At 54.0% G+C, this 17,763-nt stretch overlaps 4 protein-coding genes across 4 annotated transcripts; 1 reads left to right on the top strand and 3 right to left on the bottom strand.

Annotated features, from left to right (window-relative positions):
• Positions 1 to 422: 422 nt before the first annotated feature.
• Positions 423 to 1,944, bottom strand: BDP55DRAFT_655292 (voltage-dependent potassium channel beta subunit). The gene is made up of 7 exons (XM_060574305.1): positions 1,916 to 1,944; positions 1,778 to 1,888; positions 1,693 to 1,722; positions 1,547 to 1,639; positions 1,430 to 1,491; positions 1,233 to 1,366; positions 423 to 1,184 (listed from the first exon to the last, which is right to left on the bottom strand). Exons 2-7 carry the CDS (start codon positions 1,863 to 1,865, stop codon positions 548 to 550), a joined length of 1,044 nt encoding a protein of 347 aa, XP_060432501.1. The 5' UTR covers positions 1,866 to 1,888; positions 1,916 to 1,944; the 3' UTR covers positions 423 to 547.
• Positions 1,745 to 2,375, top strand: BDP55DRAFT_31077 (uncharacterized protein). Its single transcript, XM_060566680.1, has one exon. It carries the CDS (start codon positions 1,973 to 1,975, stop codon positions 2,306 to 2,308), a length of 336 nt encoding a protein of 111 aa, XP_060432500.1. The 5' UTR covers positions 1,745 to 1,972; the 3' UTR covers positions 2,309 to 2,375.
• A 5,121-nt stretch (positions 2,376 to 7,496) lies between these two features.
• On the bottom strand, positions 7,497 to 11,188 carry BDP55DRAFT_629360 (hsp90-like protein; the record flags this gene model as incomplete). Its single annotated transcript, XM_060572010.1, has 3 exons — positions 7,497 to 8,367; positions 8,426 to 9,311; positions 9,364 to 11,188. 3 exons carry the CDS (start codon positions 11,186 to 11,188, stop codon positions 7,497 to 7,499), a joined length of 3,582 nt encoding a protein of 1,193 aa, XP_060432499.1.
• Positions 11,189 to 15,513: 4,325 nt separating this feature from the next.
• BDP55DRAFT_547313 (uncharacterized protein) lies at positions 15,514 to 17,562 on the bottom strand (the record flags this gene model as incomplete). The annotated part of the gene is made up of 1 exon (XM_060568727.1): positions 15,514 to 17,562. The coding sequence occupies one exon, from the start codon at positions 17,560 to 17,562 to the stop codon at positions 15,514 to 15,516; it is 2,049 nt and encodes a 682-aa protein (XP_060432498.1).
• Positions 17,563 to 17,763: the final 201 nt, after the last annotated feature.

Genomic DNA, 17,763 nt, shown 5'->3' with positions numbered 1-17,763 from the left:
GGAGTATTGCCGGTCCTTTAAATACAGGCCGCGATCACCACCAGCAAGGATGGGAAATCACCTCAGTGTTGGAGAAAGCAAGAATGTTGTCACAAGGCGCAAAAAAAAAAAATGACAAAAGGGAGACTCGAACTGGCAAAATGGCAGAATATGTTGCTACAGCGAGACGCGGCGCTGCAGGCTTATATGATTTCAGTTTGCGATCTGCGGAAGAGTACACACACGCTGAACCATTCGGCCAACGTGCAGTTGCTCTCCCGCCCCGACAGACGCTCTGACTTGATGGGCTATAGAGGGTGTGGAGTGGTGTATTCACCCCTTTGAGCGAACCGTGATGGCTTCATCCGTTGTTTGCTGACCCCACAATATGTTCCGGAGAAGCCTGGCCAATCACGTACGCTTCTTTCAACGGTGACCACGTGTGAAGTCTAACCAATTGTGCATTGCTCGATTGATATTTCGTTATATGTACGTTACTATATCCGAAGCCATGTGTACCCCGAAGCTTTTCAGTCCATGTTCTCGTACATTATATTTGACAACCACTCTAGAATCTCGGGATGATGGTATCCGGCTTGTTCTCCAGCGCCTCGTCAATCTCCTTCATAATCTCGTCCGTCAACTTTTCTTGCGCACCAATGGCCCGAATGTTTTCAAACACCTGCTCCGGACTGCTGGCGCCGATAATGGCAGAGCTGACGTTCTTGTTCTTCAGGACCCAGGCAAGCGCCAGGGTAGCCATCTTGATGCCCAGCTTCTCGGCAATGGGCTCAATCTTGTTGGCCTTGTCAACGAGGTCCTGGAACTGCTTCTTGGCGTTCTCCCTCTTCCAAAAGTCCTTGATGAAGCCAATGTTCTCGGAGCCGAAGCGGGAGTCCTCGGGGATGCCGTTCTTGTACTTTCCGGAGAGGATGCCCTGGCGCAGGGGGGAGAAGACGGTCAGACCGGTGCCGACTTCGCGGTAGAGGTGGAAGAACTCGTGCTCGACCTTCTTGCGGTCCAGCATGCTGTATGAGGGCTGCTCCATGATGGGACCGACCAGGTTCAGCTTGTCGGCGTAGCGCCAGGCCTGGGCGATCTCGTCGGCGCTCCATTCGGATGTTCCCCAGTAGAGGGCCTTGCCGGTGTTGATCAAGTGGTTGAAGGCGCGGACGGTCTCCTCCATGGGTGTCTGGCGATCGGGACTATGGAGAGTCAGTGGTATTCGTAATCCCGTCGAAAGGGAGACTCACCGGTGAGCGTAGACGAGGTCGACATATTTGAGATCGAGACGCTCGAGGCAAGCGTCCATGGCCTCGATAACGTGCTTGCGGGACAGACCCTTGTTATTAACAACGTTGTCACCGAAAGCACCACCCCAGTAGATCTGTTGCGCATTCAATGTCAGTACCGAATTCCAGTGTTGCCAGGCCTTTGCGGGTTTGCGCACCTTGGTAGAAATGACGAGGTCGTTGCGCTTCCAGCCGTACTTCTTGATGGCCTGACCCATAACTATCGTAAAGTCAGTCCTCGTTCTCTCGGCAGGGGTGAGGTAGTCTGTCCGTACCAACTTCGCTCTCGCCGTTGGCGTAGCCCTCGGCTGTATCAAAGAAGTTGACGCCAGAGTCGTAAGCAGCCTTCATGCACTTGAAAGTGCCCTCTATGTAATGTGTCAGTCTCGGTCGACTTTTGTGAATCGGGGTCTGTTCGTACCGGAGTCGACGTGGCCGCCGTAGGTCAACCCTAATAGAGAGTCAGTGTCTATAACATCATCTGGGACACAACTAGGGTAACTCACAGCCTCCCAAGCTGATGGCACTAACCTGAAGGCCAGAACGGCCCAGGAAGCGGTACTCCATAGGGGGAAGATCTTCAGGCTTGGACATTTTGTCGGTGATTCGAGAGTCGTTGAGGAGAGAAGTTCGAATCCGTGAGCTGGAGGAAAAGGTGGTGGGAGGTCGCGAAAGTGGAGGCGAGTACAAGCCGTCAATTCATGCGAAGAGCAGCAAGCACCTTACTTATAGTCCCCCTCGTTCGACGAGCTCGTGTCCGAAAAGAAATCTCCATTGGAGCTCCATGCCCATGGCCCATGTCGAAAGGCCAGCGTGGGGCCCAACCTATTCCTCTCACGGTTACGGATACTGCAGCAGCCGTTAAATCGCCCATCTCCAGTGGTCAAGCTCATGGAAGCGGGGCAGCCGGTATCAACCCCGCCATCCAAGTCCATGACCCGCGAGTTGTGTCACCGGCGAGCCTTGTAGCCAATGGTCCCATCCCACGCCGAGCTGTTGGCGCGGGTACCGGTTCGGTACAGACGCAGCTGTCGTGATTTCACGGTGCCTGATCCTAGAGCTATGACCGGCGGGATTGAGCTATCCCGAGCTTGTTGCTCGATAAGCAGAATGAGACGCTTGCGAGCAACCTGACTGTGCTGATTTGTTTGCTCAGTCTAACGGTGACCACTCAGGACCACGTGGCAGAGAAAAATCTTAAGGACAATCCCGAGGAAATCGGAAAAGACACCGAGGTACAGTAAGGTAGACAGGAAATCTTAATGTCACCCGCGTCGAGGAATTGGAAGCGAAGCTGCGGGTGTGCGCTAAATTACCCCTCCAGCTGCCCCTCCAACATAACCTTACACCATTGCCCCTGCTGTAATGCGGGTCGTCCAGGGATGTTTCATATTCTCGCTGCTCCGATTGCCCCGAATTTGCGAGGATGCCGCCAGCTTACTAATTCTTCATCGACGCTTCCCTTCCCTATCAAGGTGTCACGGAGCCATCTCAATTGCATACGGCATCTTAGGGTAGAGTAAGTTGCGCTACTGCCGTCTGAACCCCATACGGCGAACTCGAACGACGAATGATGCCTCGCACGTCTTTGGTCAGCCTCAATGCGCGGCTCAACCAATGCATAAACCCTCAAGTCGTATCATTGATCGAGTCGTATCGAACTACCACGACGTAGCGCCAAGTTCCTGAACATGGTCTCCTTGTAGGCTTTACGACAGTGAAATCCATCTGACATAATTCAACAAGATGCCAATAGACGGTACTTCGTACTTCAGGAGAGGCTCCAATGATGATTCCATGCCCATGGTAAGCCGCACCATGCTACGAACAGCCTGTCGCAAACCAACGTTCCACCCTATCGCATTGAGACAGCTTGACGCCCATTCCAGATTGTAGTATTTCAAGGTTTCTTGCGGAAAGCCGGGTTCATCTTGCAGAGCCTCAGTCTTCTCAAGCTAAAGCTGGCAGGTCCCCCAAGATACCATCAGCCTGTTCAGCTTTACATAAGCGCGAACTTGAGTTAACTACCACGAGGCAGCGTACTGAAATGAGGCAGCTGACGGCAGTACGAGTAACATCCTAATTTAGGACGGTGGCCAATTAATGGTTCAGGCAGGTAGGTCATTGGCTCGACCGAATTAAATAACACAAAATTCTCCGCGGCCATATCCAAATCTGACCTCAACTGGGCTCATCATTCAAACCCGGTACTCACTCAAAGGTGGCATTCCCAGGCTTCGCTTCAACATCTATATAGATCTGAGCTTTGCAAGACAGAGCATATAGGTCTGAAACCTTGAGAGTGTAGGCCCAGAACACCAACCCCTCTCTATCAAGCTTTGGAGTTGAAGTCTTGAAGGAGTGTGACATGAACAGTGGTGCCTGAGCATTTCTCAAAGAACTGGTTATCTGCTACTCAAGGATGGCTTCACAACGGGTTGAAAGGGTATTTTCTAGTAAAAGAAACCTCAGACTTTCTCATCTGTTTCCAAATAATCAGAAGTGCTGCAGTTCAGTTGATGCTTCATGCCTCGGCCAGAATAATGGCCCGTCTGCTATATGAGTGCCCTCATATGTGTTCAACATAGCTACGGGCATTCACGACTTCAAGAAACCCACATCGTGAGAGCACAAGAGCAGTGGTCTTGTCGACATAAGCGGAAATCAGGGCTTCCTCTCCATGGATTAAACCTAGACCCTTTCCCACAAACCTCCTCCTCTTCCTCTTCTTCTCTCTCTTCACCATCTCACCACCAAAGTTGGTTTCCCTCAACCACAATCAGCTTTCAACGCCACCACTTCGTTTCCGACTTCCAGTACGCAACAGATCACGATAGATCCCTGAAATACACATCGTAAGTCAATTTTCATCTGTTTTCGACGTTGGATTTATCTCGTTTTCTTCCCTTTCCGAGCAATTCATCGCGACTTGGGTTTACAGTAACTGCCTCGCAAATTCTGGCTGTCTCGGCAGTTCAAGACGGCGAGAGTTTTCATCGGGCAATCCTTGCGGATCTGAACTGCAGCAATCACTTCCCCAGAAAAGGCAGCATGTTTTTTGCGCTCCTTCTCCTTGTTGCCTAGATCGCCCCTAGCTGTACCTTCTACCTTCCGCCATTCGGTCACGCTGTCTCTGAAGCTCTTCTCACCCACATCGACTTTGCCTTTTCCCTTCTACAAAACCCAACCTTTTACTTCACATTACTCTGCAATCTGCTCTGTTCTATTCTTCATCCGCTCTCTCTGATTCTCATATCGAAGAGTGTCTTTTGTTGACTTGTGGAACCAGTTCATACTCTCTCTGTCAACCCTCTTGAGAATACAGCAACCCAGCTACTCTTACTCGAGAGCTTACAGCAAGATGTCTGATCCTTGGGCCACCACTGACGCTTGGGGCACTGGAAACGCCTCCGCTGGCAACGATATTCCCACCGATGACCCCTGGAACAACCCCAAGGGCGGCGATGGCGGTGACGGCGGCGATGGAGGCGACCGCGCCTGCTTCAACTGCAGTCAGACTGGGTAAGTGACTTCAGGTCTTACCGACACTCGTATTTTCGCACACTGACACACATGAAATTGTAGTCACAGCAAGGCCGAGTGCACCGAGCCTCGCAAGGCTTTCGATGGCACTTGCAACGCTTGTGACGAGCAGGGCCACACTCGCCGCGATTGTCCCACCGCTCCTGCCATGACTTGCCGCATCTGCAACGAGGAGGGTCACATGCGCAAGGACTGCCCCAACAAGGGTCCTGATCTTTGTCGCAACTGTCACGAGGAGGGTATGTTGTAGCCTCTTTTTCAATGGCGGAGCGAGACTTGAGACTAATCTGATTTTTACAGGTCACGCGATCGTTGATTGCAAGAACCGTCGCAAGCTCGACTTTACCGCGGTCGCGGATGTCGATGCTGACAAGGCCTGGGAAGAGATTTACGAGGCTATCCAGGAGCGCGATGGCGTCGATGCCAAGGAGGCCATCCAGAAGTACCTCAAGCACTTCCCTGAGATGGGATATGTCGAGCTGGAGAAGGCTTTCCGCGCCCAGGAGATGAACATCTACCTCATCGCCACTGAGCGTGTCTTGGCTCCTACCCACACCAACATGGATCTCCAGGGCAACTTGGACAAGAAGTACACTGTTCAGTACCGCTTCTCTGCGCAGCCTGACCGCCAGCGCGAGAAGCCCAACTGGCCGGCTTCCCCTGAGGAGAACCTCGCGCGCCTGGAGGATGCTGGAGAGCCCGTTTCCCGCCTCATGCAGAAGTGCAACAACTGCAACGAGCTTGGCCACCACTCCAAGGAGTGTCCTCAGGACCCCATGGAGAAGGTTCGCGTGACCATCGCCTGCTACAACTGCGGTGAAGAGGGTCATCGTGTTCGTGATTGTGAGTCTACTTGCTTTACTTCAGTTTGCGTCGGTGACTGACTGATCTAGGCCCTACTCCTCGCGTTGACAAGTTCGCTTGCAAGAACTGCGGGTAGGTACCCCAAGTTTATGGCCGTCCTCAGTGTGCAATGACTAACCTCTCCTATAGCCAGTCTGGTCACAAAGTCTCCGATTGCCCCGAGCCTCGCAAGGCTGGCGACGACGTGGAGTGCAACAAGTGCCACGAGAGTAAGACATTCTTCATACTGCCTCCTTCAGAGACAAAGGCTAACAAACTGCAGTGGGCCATTTCTCTCGCGACTGCCCCCAGGGTGGTGGTGGACGTGCTTGCCACAACTGCGGCCAGGAGGGCCACGTCTCCCGCGAGTGCCCTGAGCCTCGCAAGATCAAGTGCCGCAACTGTGACGAGGAGGGTCATCTCTCCAAGGACTGCGAGAAGCCCGTCGACAGTGAGTCGATGACCCACCCTTTTCATTGACTTCATGATACTGACACACGTTTCTCAACAGTCACCCGCATCAAGTGCAACAACTGCGGTGAGATGGGCCACAAGAGCTACAAGTGCCCCAACCCTCCCAAGGAGGACATTGATGACTTCGGCGCTTCCAACGCCGCCCCCGACAACACCGACACCGGTGATGCTTGGGGTGCCGGTGGTGGTGGTTCTACCGAGGATACTGGTGCTAGCGGCTGGTAGATGCGTTCTCCGACATGCATCTACAGCGGGATTGGTTTGGTGATTCTCTATTTGGCGTTGAGGTCATGAGTTTTCGTCGCTGCCACGGCAGACGACAAGGTTTTCGATGGAACGAACGGTTAATAATTCTCTCTGCTTTCATGATTGATGGTTGGTACAGTCTCTCGGAAGGTTGAGATACATAGAACCAATGCAATGTTCATGAACACAACCTTATTGCTCTTCCGTGACTTTGACTGCTTCTGTGGCAAGGTTCATTGGCCTATCTAAGCTGGCTCGTACCTGGCATATCTGGCCTGATAATATTCCAGTATAGACGGCTGTAATTTGTTTCGTGGTATACAGGTTCACACCCAAAGCACCCAAGCCAGCTTGACCTTATGCCGGACAAAACGATAAAATCGCTTCACGTGGAAAGGACAGATGATTAGAGGATGTTACAATGACTTTGTGATACTAGAAGACCATTCGATGAAGCAAGATAGTCATCGGCATTACTCGACATGAAAATGTACCCATGTCCAACAACACTCTCTCTCCGTGTGTGTCTCTCTTTCTCTCTGCTCTGCTCTTGGTGTCTGATCCGTCGTATCTTCTTTCACCCGTGTGCGTATTTAGCTCGCCAAACCACCCCATCCATCCCAACCCCGTCTTCGATTTGATCGGGAGAAGGGAAACCCATGCGTGTCCGGATATCTTCGTGTACGCCCGGAACGCCGCCCATATGACAAGAAAAAAAGGAACCTCCATGTGCGTCGCTGCCTCCTCCTCTGATATGCCGCTTGTGCTTTGCTAGCAACGAATGTTTCCCGGCTCCTTTCTCGAGGACCCCGACTACCTGGTCACAATGGACCAACCCGACCCGTTTTCGTTCCCAAGAGAGAATGTTGACACATGCCCAAGCTTAGCCTGAGCAGCCCTGCCTCGGTGCCTCAGAGACCGAGCAGGATCATTACGAATACGTATGCAAAAGGGATTGTGAAAAGATGAAAAAAATAAAATAATAAACGCCCTGACGCCAACTTTTGTATGTCGCTTCCAAACGAAGGGAAAAGGGGGAATCCTATGCGAACATGTGCTGTCAGGCATCTCAAGACCAAGTGTCTCGCTGCCTGCTGCTGAAAAGTCATTAAGCGTCAATTATGGCCCCTTTTCCGATAGGGGTTGTTCGGACGAGGGCGCGGTTGCGGCTCCGTTTCCAACCGGATGGATCGCATCCCCTTTCTCGTTTATCTCCAGAGCGGCTGCTGACCCGCTGCCGTTAGCGGCTGCTGCCTTTGCTTGTGCGGGTTTCTCTGGTGTCGTTTTCCTCGACAAGCTCGCTGTTTCGGGCTCTTCCGGAATGGTCGCAAACTTCTTAAGGACCTGCTTCAGTGCAGGTCGTCTAATTGGCTTACTCAGGAATTCGTCCATGCCACTCTCCATGCATTCTCTGACGTTGCTTTCTTCTGAGAAGGCGGTCAACGCCACAATAGGGGCTTTGTAACCCATCTTGCGGATGAGTTTTGTTGATTGCAGGCCATCGAGATTGGGCATCTGGATGTCCATAAAGATGACGTCGAATCCTTGATTCTTATCCATATTCGCCTTGACCAGGTCGTACGCTTCTTGGCCGTCCTTGGCGATGGTGACATCATAGACGTCTTCAAGCTTCAGCATTTTGCTGACAACCTCAATATTTGTCGAATTGTCATCAGCGACAAGTACTCGTAGCTTTCCTTCTTGGTTGGCCTTCGTGGCCATTGCCCGGTCGATGGCTGCCATTTGCTGCTTGGTGTTCCGCTTCGCTTTGGGCGCTGGATTTGACGCGAAGAAAGGCTGGCTAAGGCCGACCAGCCTTGGTTGTTGATCAAGAAGGTTCTTCGCGGTCGTTTCTCCCGCCGGCTTGATAGGTGGGCTCACGGGAGCCCCGCCAGAGTTGCGCTTCGCATTATGGACACTATCGATGCCTTCAATAGCATCAACGCTTGGAGGCCGAGATTTAATGCTGCTGGACGCCGTGCTGGAGGCCCTGTTAAACCCCGTCGTCAGTACATCAACACAATTGTTCAACAATCATCTATACGTACCTGTCCTTGACATATTTCAGGGGAATCTGCATAGTGAACGTCGTGCCAACCCCAACAGTGCTCTTCAGGGAGATAGATCCACCCATCAGACTTGCAAGTTGGTGGCAGATACTCAATCCCAAGCCTGTGCCCCCAAACTTCTTGCTCAGACCTAGGTCGCCTTGAACAAAGGGTTCAAACACCTTCTGCTGCATGTGCTCGGCGATACCCGGGCCAGTGTCTTCCACTTCGAACTCGAACACGAAGGCCTTCGCACCAGGCGGTGGCGGCGTAGGGGATCGCTCCCGAACCTGAATGTGAGGTGTCGACTTAGGCTCCATCGGGTTGATGCTTAAAGCAGTGCCCTTGACGGGTTCAGAAGTCGAGCCTCCTCTAGAGCTCACAGACGGATTCGAGCTGTTGTTCGTTCGGTGTCGGCTTCTGCCATGACGTCTAGAGTCCTTCGAGAACGATGACGACCGACTGCCATCATTTGCCGGTACGGTTTCCACCTCGCCGATACACTTGATGCGGACATCGACCCTGCCACCTGCCGGCGTGAACTTGACACTGTTGCTCACTAAGTTAATGATGACCTGGAGAATGCGATGCTGGTCACCCCATAGGCACATGTCCTTCAGTCTGCCGGTCCCGTGTGGTCCGAGAGCCGGTAGTCTGTTGTCGGTGCTAGTTCTCTCCGGGCTAGTGCTCAGTTCGATCGCTTCGGAGCTGAGGAAGTTGACAGTCAGTGTGATTCGGCCTTCTTTGACTTGTTTGTCAAAGATGGTCAAAATCTGCGATCTGATATCGGCCAGACGGAATTCCTTCTCTTCCAGGTTGAGTTGTTGCCCAATCTGGTTCTTGGAAAAGCTTAGAAGATCCTCGAGTAAATGGAGTAGTAAATCGCCTAGGTGTGGTTAGCAAAATGAAGAGTAACGAGCATGACCGACCACACTTACCGGACTTGTAAAGTGTCTTGAGCGACTGCTTGATCCTGAGAATGTCGCTCTCCTCCATACACACGGCACACATGCCTAAGATACCATTAAGGGGCGTCTTAAGTTCGTGTGAGATATTCGCGATAAAGAGAGTCTTGCTCTCGTTGGCGGCTTCGGCGGCTTTCTTGCTGATTTCGAGCTCACGGGTTCGTTCCAAGACCTTCTGATCCAGAGAAAGGTACTGCTTGACAAGCTCGTCACTCATGTCGTTGAAGGTTTCCGTCAGCTCGGTCAACTCGTCGGTGATGAAGTGTTTCCGGTCAGTGACCTTGCCGGGGATTTTAAAGATGCGTCGGGTCGAATCGCGATCGTGCTCTGAGGCCGGCTTCTCCTTGGGTTTGTATCCTACCAACTTGAAGATGCTGGTGATGATGCCATCCTTTTTGGAACGTTGTGTTCGTGCTGAAATTCCACCCGATCCAGGGGTTTCGTCGTCGTCGAATTCTGAATAATATCCATCCTCGTATCCCGGTGGCTGAATCGATTTCTCCGTCGCCGACTTGAGTCTCCTGATGGGCATCACACTAAGATGCGCGCAAGGAAAGATGAGGATTATGATGAGACCTGCTGTGCCAAAAACACATCCCAGAATGATATTCCGCAATGTATTGATAGGAGCGTCGGCCTCTGATCTGGCTTGTTCCACGACGACAGTCCAGTTGACGAGGGCGGTGTTGGTCCTTGCAAACCCCACAGCCACCGGAAGACCCTGTTCGTTGTTCGTAGAAAGCAAAGAGCTTGAGTTGTTTGGTGTCGCGATTTGCTTGCTGAAGGAATTGAGAACTGCCGGATAATCCTTCATTGGGAACGGGTCGTCGTCTTTGCCGAGTGACCAACTCCTCTTATCATGCCGGTCATCCTGCCCAGGTAACGGGTTGGGCGGTAGGACAAAGTTCACCGGTACGTTGTTGAGGGCGTCGTTGGCTGGTTTGTAGGTGCTGTTGCTGATCGCATTACTGGAATTGAACCTGTTCGACTTCTCAGTAGGCCCGACGAGCAGCACCAGTCCAGTATCCCCCAAACCCTCACGAGAATTGCGGATGCCAATAAGGGAACTTGCCGTGGCGACGAGCGTCATATAGCCTAGAATGAATTCCTGCTGTTGGTTATACCGGATCGGCACGGTGATAGACATTAGGGCAGTCGTCTCATTGAGAACCAAAGGGCCAAGCAGTAGACCGCCGTTTGTGGAAATCCTGACTCCAGGGAACGCGTTGGCTGCATAAGCCCGAGTGTTGTTCCTGTACTGATTCTGGCGGCCGAGATCCTCGTAGGTGATGTTCGGGTAGAGGGCTGGAGGGTAGCCCTCGGCGGTGTCGGAAAGGAAAATTTGGGAACCATTGGCGCCGGGGTATGGTAAACCGATTTCGGGTACCTTTTCTCCAGTCACGTTGAGTAGGCCATGGACGTTGCCAGTGATGTTTCGTGAATAGATTCTCCCTTGCAACAGACCCGTGAGACCGCCAACGCTCAGAGCACTATTAAGATCGCCTTTGGCTTGAACCCAGTTCTCGTCTGTGGTGTTTCCATCGTAGAAGGTGAACATGGAATTCTGGATCAGGATTCGGGAAGAAATGGTGATGATGCTGGTCTGAACGAGTTCGAGCTCCGCAGAAATGCGCGAAGCTTTGAGCGAAGCAGTAAGCGCGAGTTCGCGCCCTTCGACCTGGGTTACAAACTGATTGACGTAGATCCAGACGGGGACGGAGAGGATCATCAAACCAACGAGAACAGCAATCACCACGAGGAAGGCGAGCTGTTCTCGAATGGCGACCCTGACGCCCATTTTGAACAGACTATAACGAGGAGTCTGGCAGTGTCTGGGCGGCCTTCATCGTCTGCAAAAGTGATTCTCGGGATCCTACTTCGATGTGTCGCGTTGGTGTTGTCGTTGGACAAGTTTGGCTGGCGGCAAGTCTTTCTCGAACGCTTGCTTGGCACGCGGTCGCCTAGGAGCAGAAGTCGCGGCGGTTGACTGGGTATCCGCAATTTCCCCAAAGATTTCGTTTCGTTTTCCTTTTCGCTCGCAGCAGCAGGGATTTGTGATGGCTTGCAAACGGTATTCGGGGGGCTTGATAGGCGAAGATGGCCGTCGGATTGGGGGAGCCAAAATGCGCCGACAGTCGAAATGAGCGTGGAGGACTGAGCAAGAATTGGATTGGGAGATTCGTCACAGGAGAGAATAGTTTGGCCGACAGACGAGGGATTGTCTTGGTGTCGGTTGAGGCGGAGGGTGACTGAGTGGAATGGAATGGGCTGAGAAGGGCGAGCAGAAAGAAGACCAGCCGCTGAGGGTGGAGCCGCGGGAGGAGCTGGGATGTCGACCCGCTAGGATCAGGTTCAGGGTAGGTACGAAGTACGTTGGAGTCGCAGTGGAGAGTAGGTACCCAGGAACTGCAATTGTGAATGGGGCAGTACTTACAAGGTACGTACAGTCGACCTTGCTTTGGTCTAGCGCAGAAGAGAAGGGGGCGGAGGAAATGGAGGAGAGATATCTGCTGTGCCAGCTGGGAAAAGTATTTCTCAGTAGGATTAAGGTCAGAAAGGTACTTTTTCCTTGACCACGACCTGACGGAATACGTCCACGAAGGGGATGGACGAAAAGCGCTTCGCGAAATTACCAAGACACCACACAGCACCCAAAACGAAACGAGACATTTACAAGCCCGACTGCGTGGATGAAAAGAAAAAGCTCTACGGATAGGCGGGAAAGGTGCAACAGGCCTGAGGACGGGATCTGTCTGTCACCTGTGTAACGACGGTGAGACTGATGATGATCATGATGATGATGATGATGATGAAGGACGAGGGACTGATGGGAATTTTCATAGAGGGGACGAGGAAGAGCTACGTGGTAGGTAGGTCCAGCACCTCGAGGGAGCTAACCTAACTGCCTTACCGTGCTTCGGTACCTTAGCTGGCTGTCAGTCCGAGCAGTTGCCATGCTCTACCATGCTCGCGTCTTGTTAGAGACGAGACAGTCGCGCAAAGACAGGCAGAAGCACAGAAGCTACCCGTATTCTTGGTATCCTACGTTAGCGCGGAGCATCACACACGTGTGGGAGACGCTATCTCGGTAGTGTCTCGTAAGGGCGAGGCTTGTGGCATAACGGGCTTGCTAGGCCATCAAACTGCTGGCAGCTCCTGTCGTTGGTGCGGGCGGTGGGAGAGGAGTAATGGAGATATGGGCCGATTTTTCACTTCTCCTGAGTCTTAGTAACGCTGGTGGTGAATACGTGGGTGGCAACGGGCAACACGGCACTATTCTGCGCCACGGCAGCTATTTGGGGCTACAGATGGCGAGCACGGCTCTTGGGGCTGAGAGAATGTTTACTGGGGTCTGTTATAGGGCTTCTGTTGTAATCTTATCTCGTTGTATTGTTATCGTGCGTCTTGGCCAAGATTTGTTGGATAAGGTGATTGCTGAAGAAGTCCGAAAGAGTGCGCGTTCATCGATGGCGAACAAAATACGGGTTAGGTGGGAGAGAAAGAGCTTGAGCTGTCGAGGTACACAAACGTTGTGGAATGGTGCACAGGAGACTTGGGAAAGAAAAGCACCTCATTCGGCGTGCTTCCCCGCGAGATCGTCAAATCGCCCAGGTATGGCACCCGAGTATGGGGGGGAAAAGTGGTGGCCCAGCTTGCGTACGTCTGCACATAAGCACATAATATGGGGGGAGTGGTGGCTTGGCTGCGGTAGCTGTTCGTGACTTGGTACGGATAGTACCTTAGGTATGTACCTATACAGGTATAAGTATAAGTGGTGCCTTATGTAAGGCAGTTGGTTGGATTGGGCAAGAAGCGATTGATATGCGTCCAGTGTTTTTGCAGGAAAGTGCACTCGTGTGGGTGGTAGAAAACAGAAGGAGAGACCTGAGAGAACGATGAGGATAGTCGAGGAAGGTGAGAAAGGTGAGGAAAGGTGCAGCGCAAGTCTCTCGCAGGTACCTTTTCTGGATGAATGTCGCAAGTGTCTCCCGCATCGATCAACGATGGACCGGAGCCAGGAAGTCAATTCGTCGCTTCTGACTGGGGACCCCCTCGTCCAATCCCCGCTCCCCTGTCCACTTGTGCCATGGGTCGCTCTGTTCCCAAGTCCCGACCGGTAAAGTCAAGCGGTCCACGGACAGTCTAGGCCCTGACTATGCCATTCGCAGCTTTTGGCATTTGCAACATTTTCGCCCATACTCCGTACTGATACCGTACAAGTAGAGCAATGGAGCAAGCAACACGGGGCAACACGCGCACCGGGGGCAACACCTCAATGCTTGGATGCTTCTCTTCTTCTTTTCTTCTGCCCCCCCTTCGCCCCCATGGGCCATGGCCCCCTAGGCCCCCTAGGGGGGCTGCCTCTCATCGCCGATTGACGCTGACATGCGCGACGACGACAGCAACAACTCACTCACATCACTCTCAAACAACCTAACGGAGGAACACGAGGGATTTCTACCACACATCCACCATCCAACCATACAGCCCAACATACGGGCACTGCCAGCCTGTCAATTGCCACTGTCCACGAATACCACCTAATTCACAACTACTCCATGCGGATACAGCACTGAGGACAGAACATTTCTGGATGCAGCCAAATCAATGCCGTTTCCTCACCCAGCCGTGCCAGCCTGCAGTGCGCACCTCATCCGGGAAATCCCAGCCATCTCATTCCGGCGGGCCCTCGAGGTCTTGCTGCTCCAACTTGAGCTACGGATACAGCTGAATACAGAGCAGGTAGGTTAGGTAGGTATTCACATTCTCCTCTCTACTACTTACGGGTGCTCGTCTCACATCCTATCCATGTTCTACCTACAGAGTATATCCGGTCGAATACCAAGCTCTCTTATTATGCCCCCGAATCCTACGCTGAAGAAAGACCTCTGATCTCTAATCTCTCTCTTCCCCCCTCCCCTTCTACCCCTGCACAATGCCATTGCCATCCCCGTCCAACGTTCCCCGCCCCCCTGGCAAATCTGGCTCCCTTGACCATCGCAACACGAGCTAGCTTTCCCACCTCCAATGCTGCCCTAGGCACTCGCCACTGACCCCCGCCAGATGCTAGAAATGTCCCGGAGATGAGGCTACGCTGTGGGATAAGCTGCTTCTGCAACGCCTCGGATGAAAGCGGCTCTCGTGGCTTTGATGAGCTGACGGAAACCCCTCTAACCCTAAATCATCACACCCGTCCGCCAGCTTGCTTCTTCTCTTCTTTGAGGCCTGCGTCAGCTCATCTGCGCTGCCACCTCTGGGCTACTGTACAATAAAGCCCGGGCCGCTGGCTGTCTGCTGCTGGTAGCTGCCGCAGTCCCGCCCATCGTGGAAATCGCGGCCATCGTGAAGATGCGTCAACATCGCCATCGCCATAACCGCCACCGCGACACTGTCTGGCAACTTGTGGACGAGTAGCAGGCTCTCACAACCATATTATCCACCCGCCGAGTCCAGACTGCCTTACCCGTCGGCTGACCTTACCACGCCGCACCAGTGTTATGCTTCGCTGCAAGGACATGGTCTGAAAGCAGCACCAGAACAGCGAGATCTCACATCTCAATCCCAGCTCGCCACCTACCACCCACCACGCGCTGTCCCGTTGTGTACTCCACCTCTGAGCCCAGCCAGCACGAAAGCATAGCTGGGTTGTTCCCGGTCTGCCCGCTGGCCACTACTCCCTCACCGAACGCGTTCAACCAGTCTCGCCGAGCCACGGAGCTCTCTTGATTCGCCGTCTCCGCACCTCGGCGGTCCCGTTCCTCGGCTTTGTTTATCCATCCGCCCCATCCGCGCGATTCACAGTGTCGAAACATTTTCCGATGGAGACAACGACAAGCAGCACGTTTACGAAACGAATCACACGCAGTCAAGGTTTGTTTGGAATGTTGTTATTCTGAAAAAAATTGACAGTGAAAGAAAAGTAGTGTATCGTCAAGTCATTACAAAAGTCATAATGCCTCCTGTCGTCGCCGCCGGCCTATCCAGGCCAATTCCCGGCTTGTTTTTTCCCGCCATATCCTTCTGACCTGCCAAGTCCCGTCCGTACAAGAGGATACACAGTGTAGTTTGTGTTCCCGACTTACATAACAGATATACAGAATCGTGTGTCTGGGGCATACATGATCATGATCTCGTAAACATTAGCGGCACCAGCGCCGACTGGCTCGACATGGACCGGTCGTCTGGTAGCACGCTCACAAAGCTCCTCCCAAAGAGCCCTTCCCTCAACCGCATCTGCAGCCCGCAGCTGTCCTTATTCGCCACGGGTGCCGGCGAGCCCTTGCGGTGGTTGAACTCCCTCGAGAGCTTCATCAGTACCGCCGCCTTGGCCTTACGGAGCGCGCTGACCCGCATCGCCGCATCCTCGGCCAGCATGCGGTGCGCCTCCTCCTGTTCAATATTACGCTGCACCGAAGAGATGCCGTCATTGGGGTCCGAAAGCCGGCTGGCGTTCGGGTCATACACGGCCGGCTGGAGCAGGACCGGGTGCGGGGACGTGTCCTGGATCGGTGCCGTGATGATGGGCACCGGTGTCGACGGGCGGAAGACGTCGTCTTCTTCTGGTACGGGCGGTTGCTCCCTGTGGTGTCTGTGCTTGCGGCTTCTGTGGTGCCGTGATGAGCTCTCCTTTGAGCCGCTGCTGCTGCTGCTGCTGCTCTCCTTGCTGTTTTTGTCGCCGTCGTCCTTGCGGTGCTTTCTGCGCCGGTGGACACGCTTCTTCTTTAGTACTGTGCTGAAGGAGGTACTGGCCTCCTTCGCGGCCGCGAGGTCTGAAGCCAGATCCTCGTCGAGGCCGTCATATGGATCGAATAGTTCTTCGTCAACGTATAATTCGCTGCCGAGGTCAAAGTCGAATAGTTCTCGAGTGGCAGCGGCCGCCGCGGCGGACGGCGATGGCAGATCGTCATCGTGGTAGGGTTCCGGGTCTGAGTGCAGGCTGCCGGCCTCGGAGTTGCTCCGCGAGTGCTGCGACCAGATGTCGCTGCCGCTGCCGCTGCCGTTACCGTGGCTGGATGATGAGCCGCTCTTCTCCATGAGCGGCGCCAGGGCCTCCTCCCAGTCGCCGCCGTTGATGAGCACGACGTTGTCGAAATCGAACTCCTTTACCGTCTTCTGGTGCGCGTCGACCAGGTCCGAAAGCTGGGCGGCCGTCATGGTGGCGTTGCGGACCTGCATATACCGCAGGCGGGGGAAGTGCATCGGCTTGCGGGCCGGCGCCGGCGGGAGCGGGGACATGGGCGACGTCACCTCTGCAAAGAGCTTCTTGCTGTGTTTCGGCGGCGCGAAGAGAGGGTCCGCGGATAAAGCGATGGGGCAGGGCCCCTTGGGGCCGAGCCAGGTGAAGTGAAGCTTCTCGAGAGTGCCGGAGAACTGACGGATGTAGTCGTCCATGATCTTGAGGTGGTCCAACCCGGGCGAGGGGCCGTAAAAGTCCCAGGCCTCGACGGAGATGTTGAGCTTGCGGATCTGTTTCCAGCGGCGGCCTGCGGAGGGGACGGCGCCGAAGCCGGGGACGTGGCGGAGGTAGTTGAAGGAGGACGGGTGCATTCCCGACAGGGAGAGCTTCTCGAGCGCTTCGAGGGGCGCGCGCTCGACGGCGATGCGGAGGGACATGATGGCGTAGTCGACAATGTCGCGGCGGTAGCGCTCCTGCGGGTCCTGGCCCGGGCAGCGGATGGTGAGGTGGCGGATGTTGGTGAGGTAGCGTAGGGCGTTGATGAAGCTGGGGACGTTTGTGGCGGCGTGAAAAAGGGGCGGGTACTGCTGCGTCAAGATCTCGCCGAGTTCTGTGTTGGCGTATTTGGGCCGCGCGAGGACGGAGGCCATGCTCGTGTGCGGGGTGTAGAGGAACGAGATCTCGCGGCCGGTGGTCGGGTGGACAAGCGGCGGGAGGAAGGTTGCCTCCGTGTGGGCGAAGTGGAAGTGGAGGTGTTCGATGTGGTGGCCTACGCGGGCGAGGGCCTGGATGCGGGATTGTTTGGTAAAGGTGTTTGCGGAGAAGGTGACGCGGACGCGCTTGAAGAGGGGTTTTGTGGCGATGTTGCAGCAGGCTGGGCTTGCGAGGCGGAGGGCGGCGAGGTCGCGTTTGGGGAGGAGATCGAGGACTGCTGAGCCTAGGTGGGCGTGTTCCTTCTGCCAGAGGCAGTAGAACGGGGTTTGGTGGGCGGCCATTGTTTTCTCATGTCGTTGTGGAACTCTAGGCTTGAGGTTGTTATTGTTGGTCGTCGAGAGTAAATGGTGTTTGTAGGGCAAGATGTGGTTTGTGGGATATACCAAAGCAGACGTGTTCTGACTTTGGTTCAACACCGAAAGTGTTTTGTATTGGCGGGTATCAGGTAAGGTGAGGTAGGTAGGTAACGTAGGTCGAGGACA

Source organism: Colletotrichum godetiae, assembly GCF_030913485.1.
Source record: "Colletotrichum godetiae strain CBS 193.32 chromosome Unknown BDP55scaffold_10, whole genome shotgun sequence".
NCBI classification, from domain to species: domain Eukaryota; kingdom Fungi; phylum Ascomycota; class Sordariomycetes; order Glomerellales; family Glomerellaceae; genus Colletotrichum; species Colletotrichum godetiae.
Note: the sequence above shows the minus strand (reverse complement) of the source record. Positions and strands in the feature narration are given on the sequence as shown.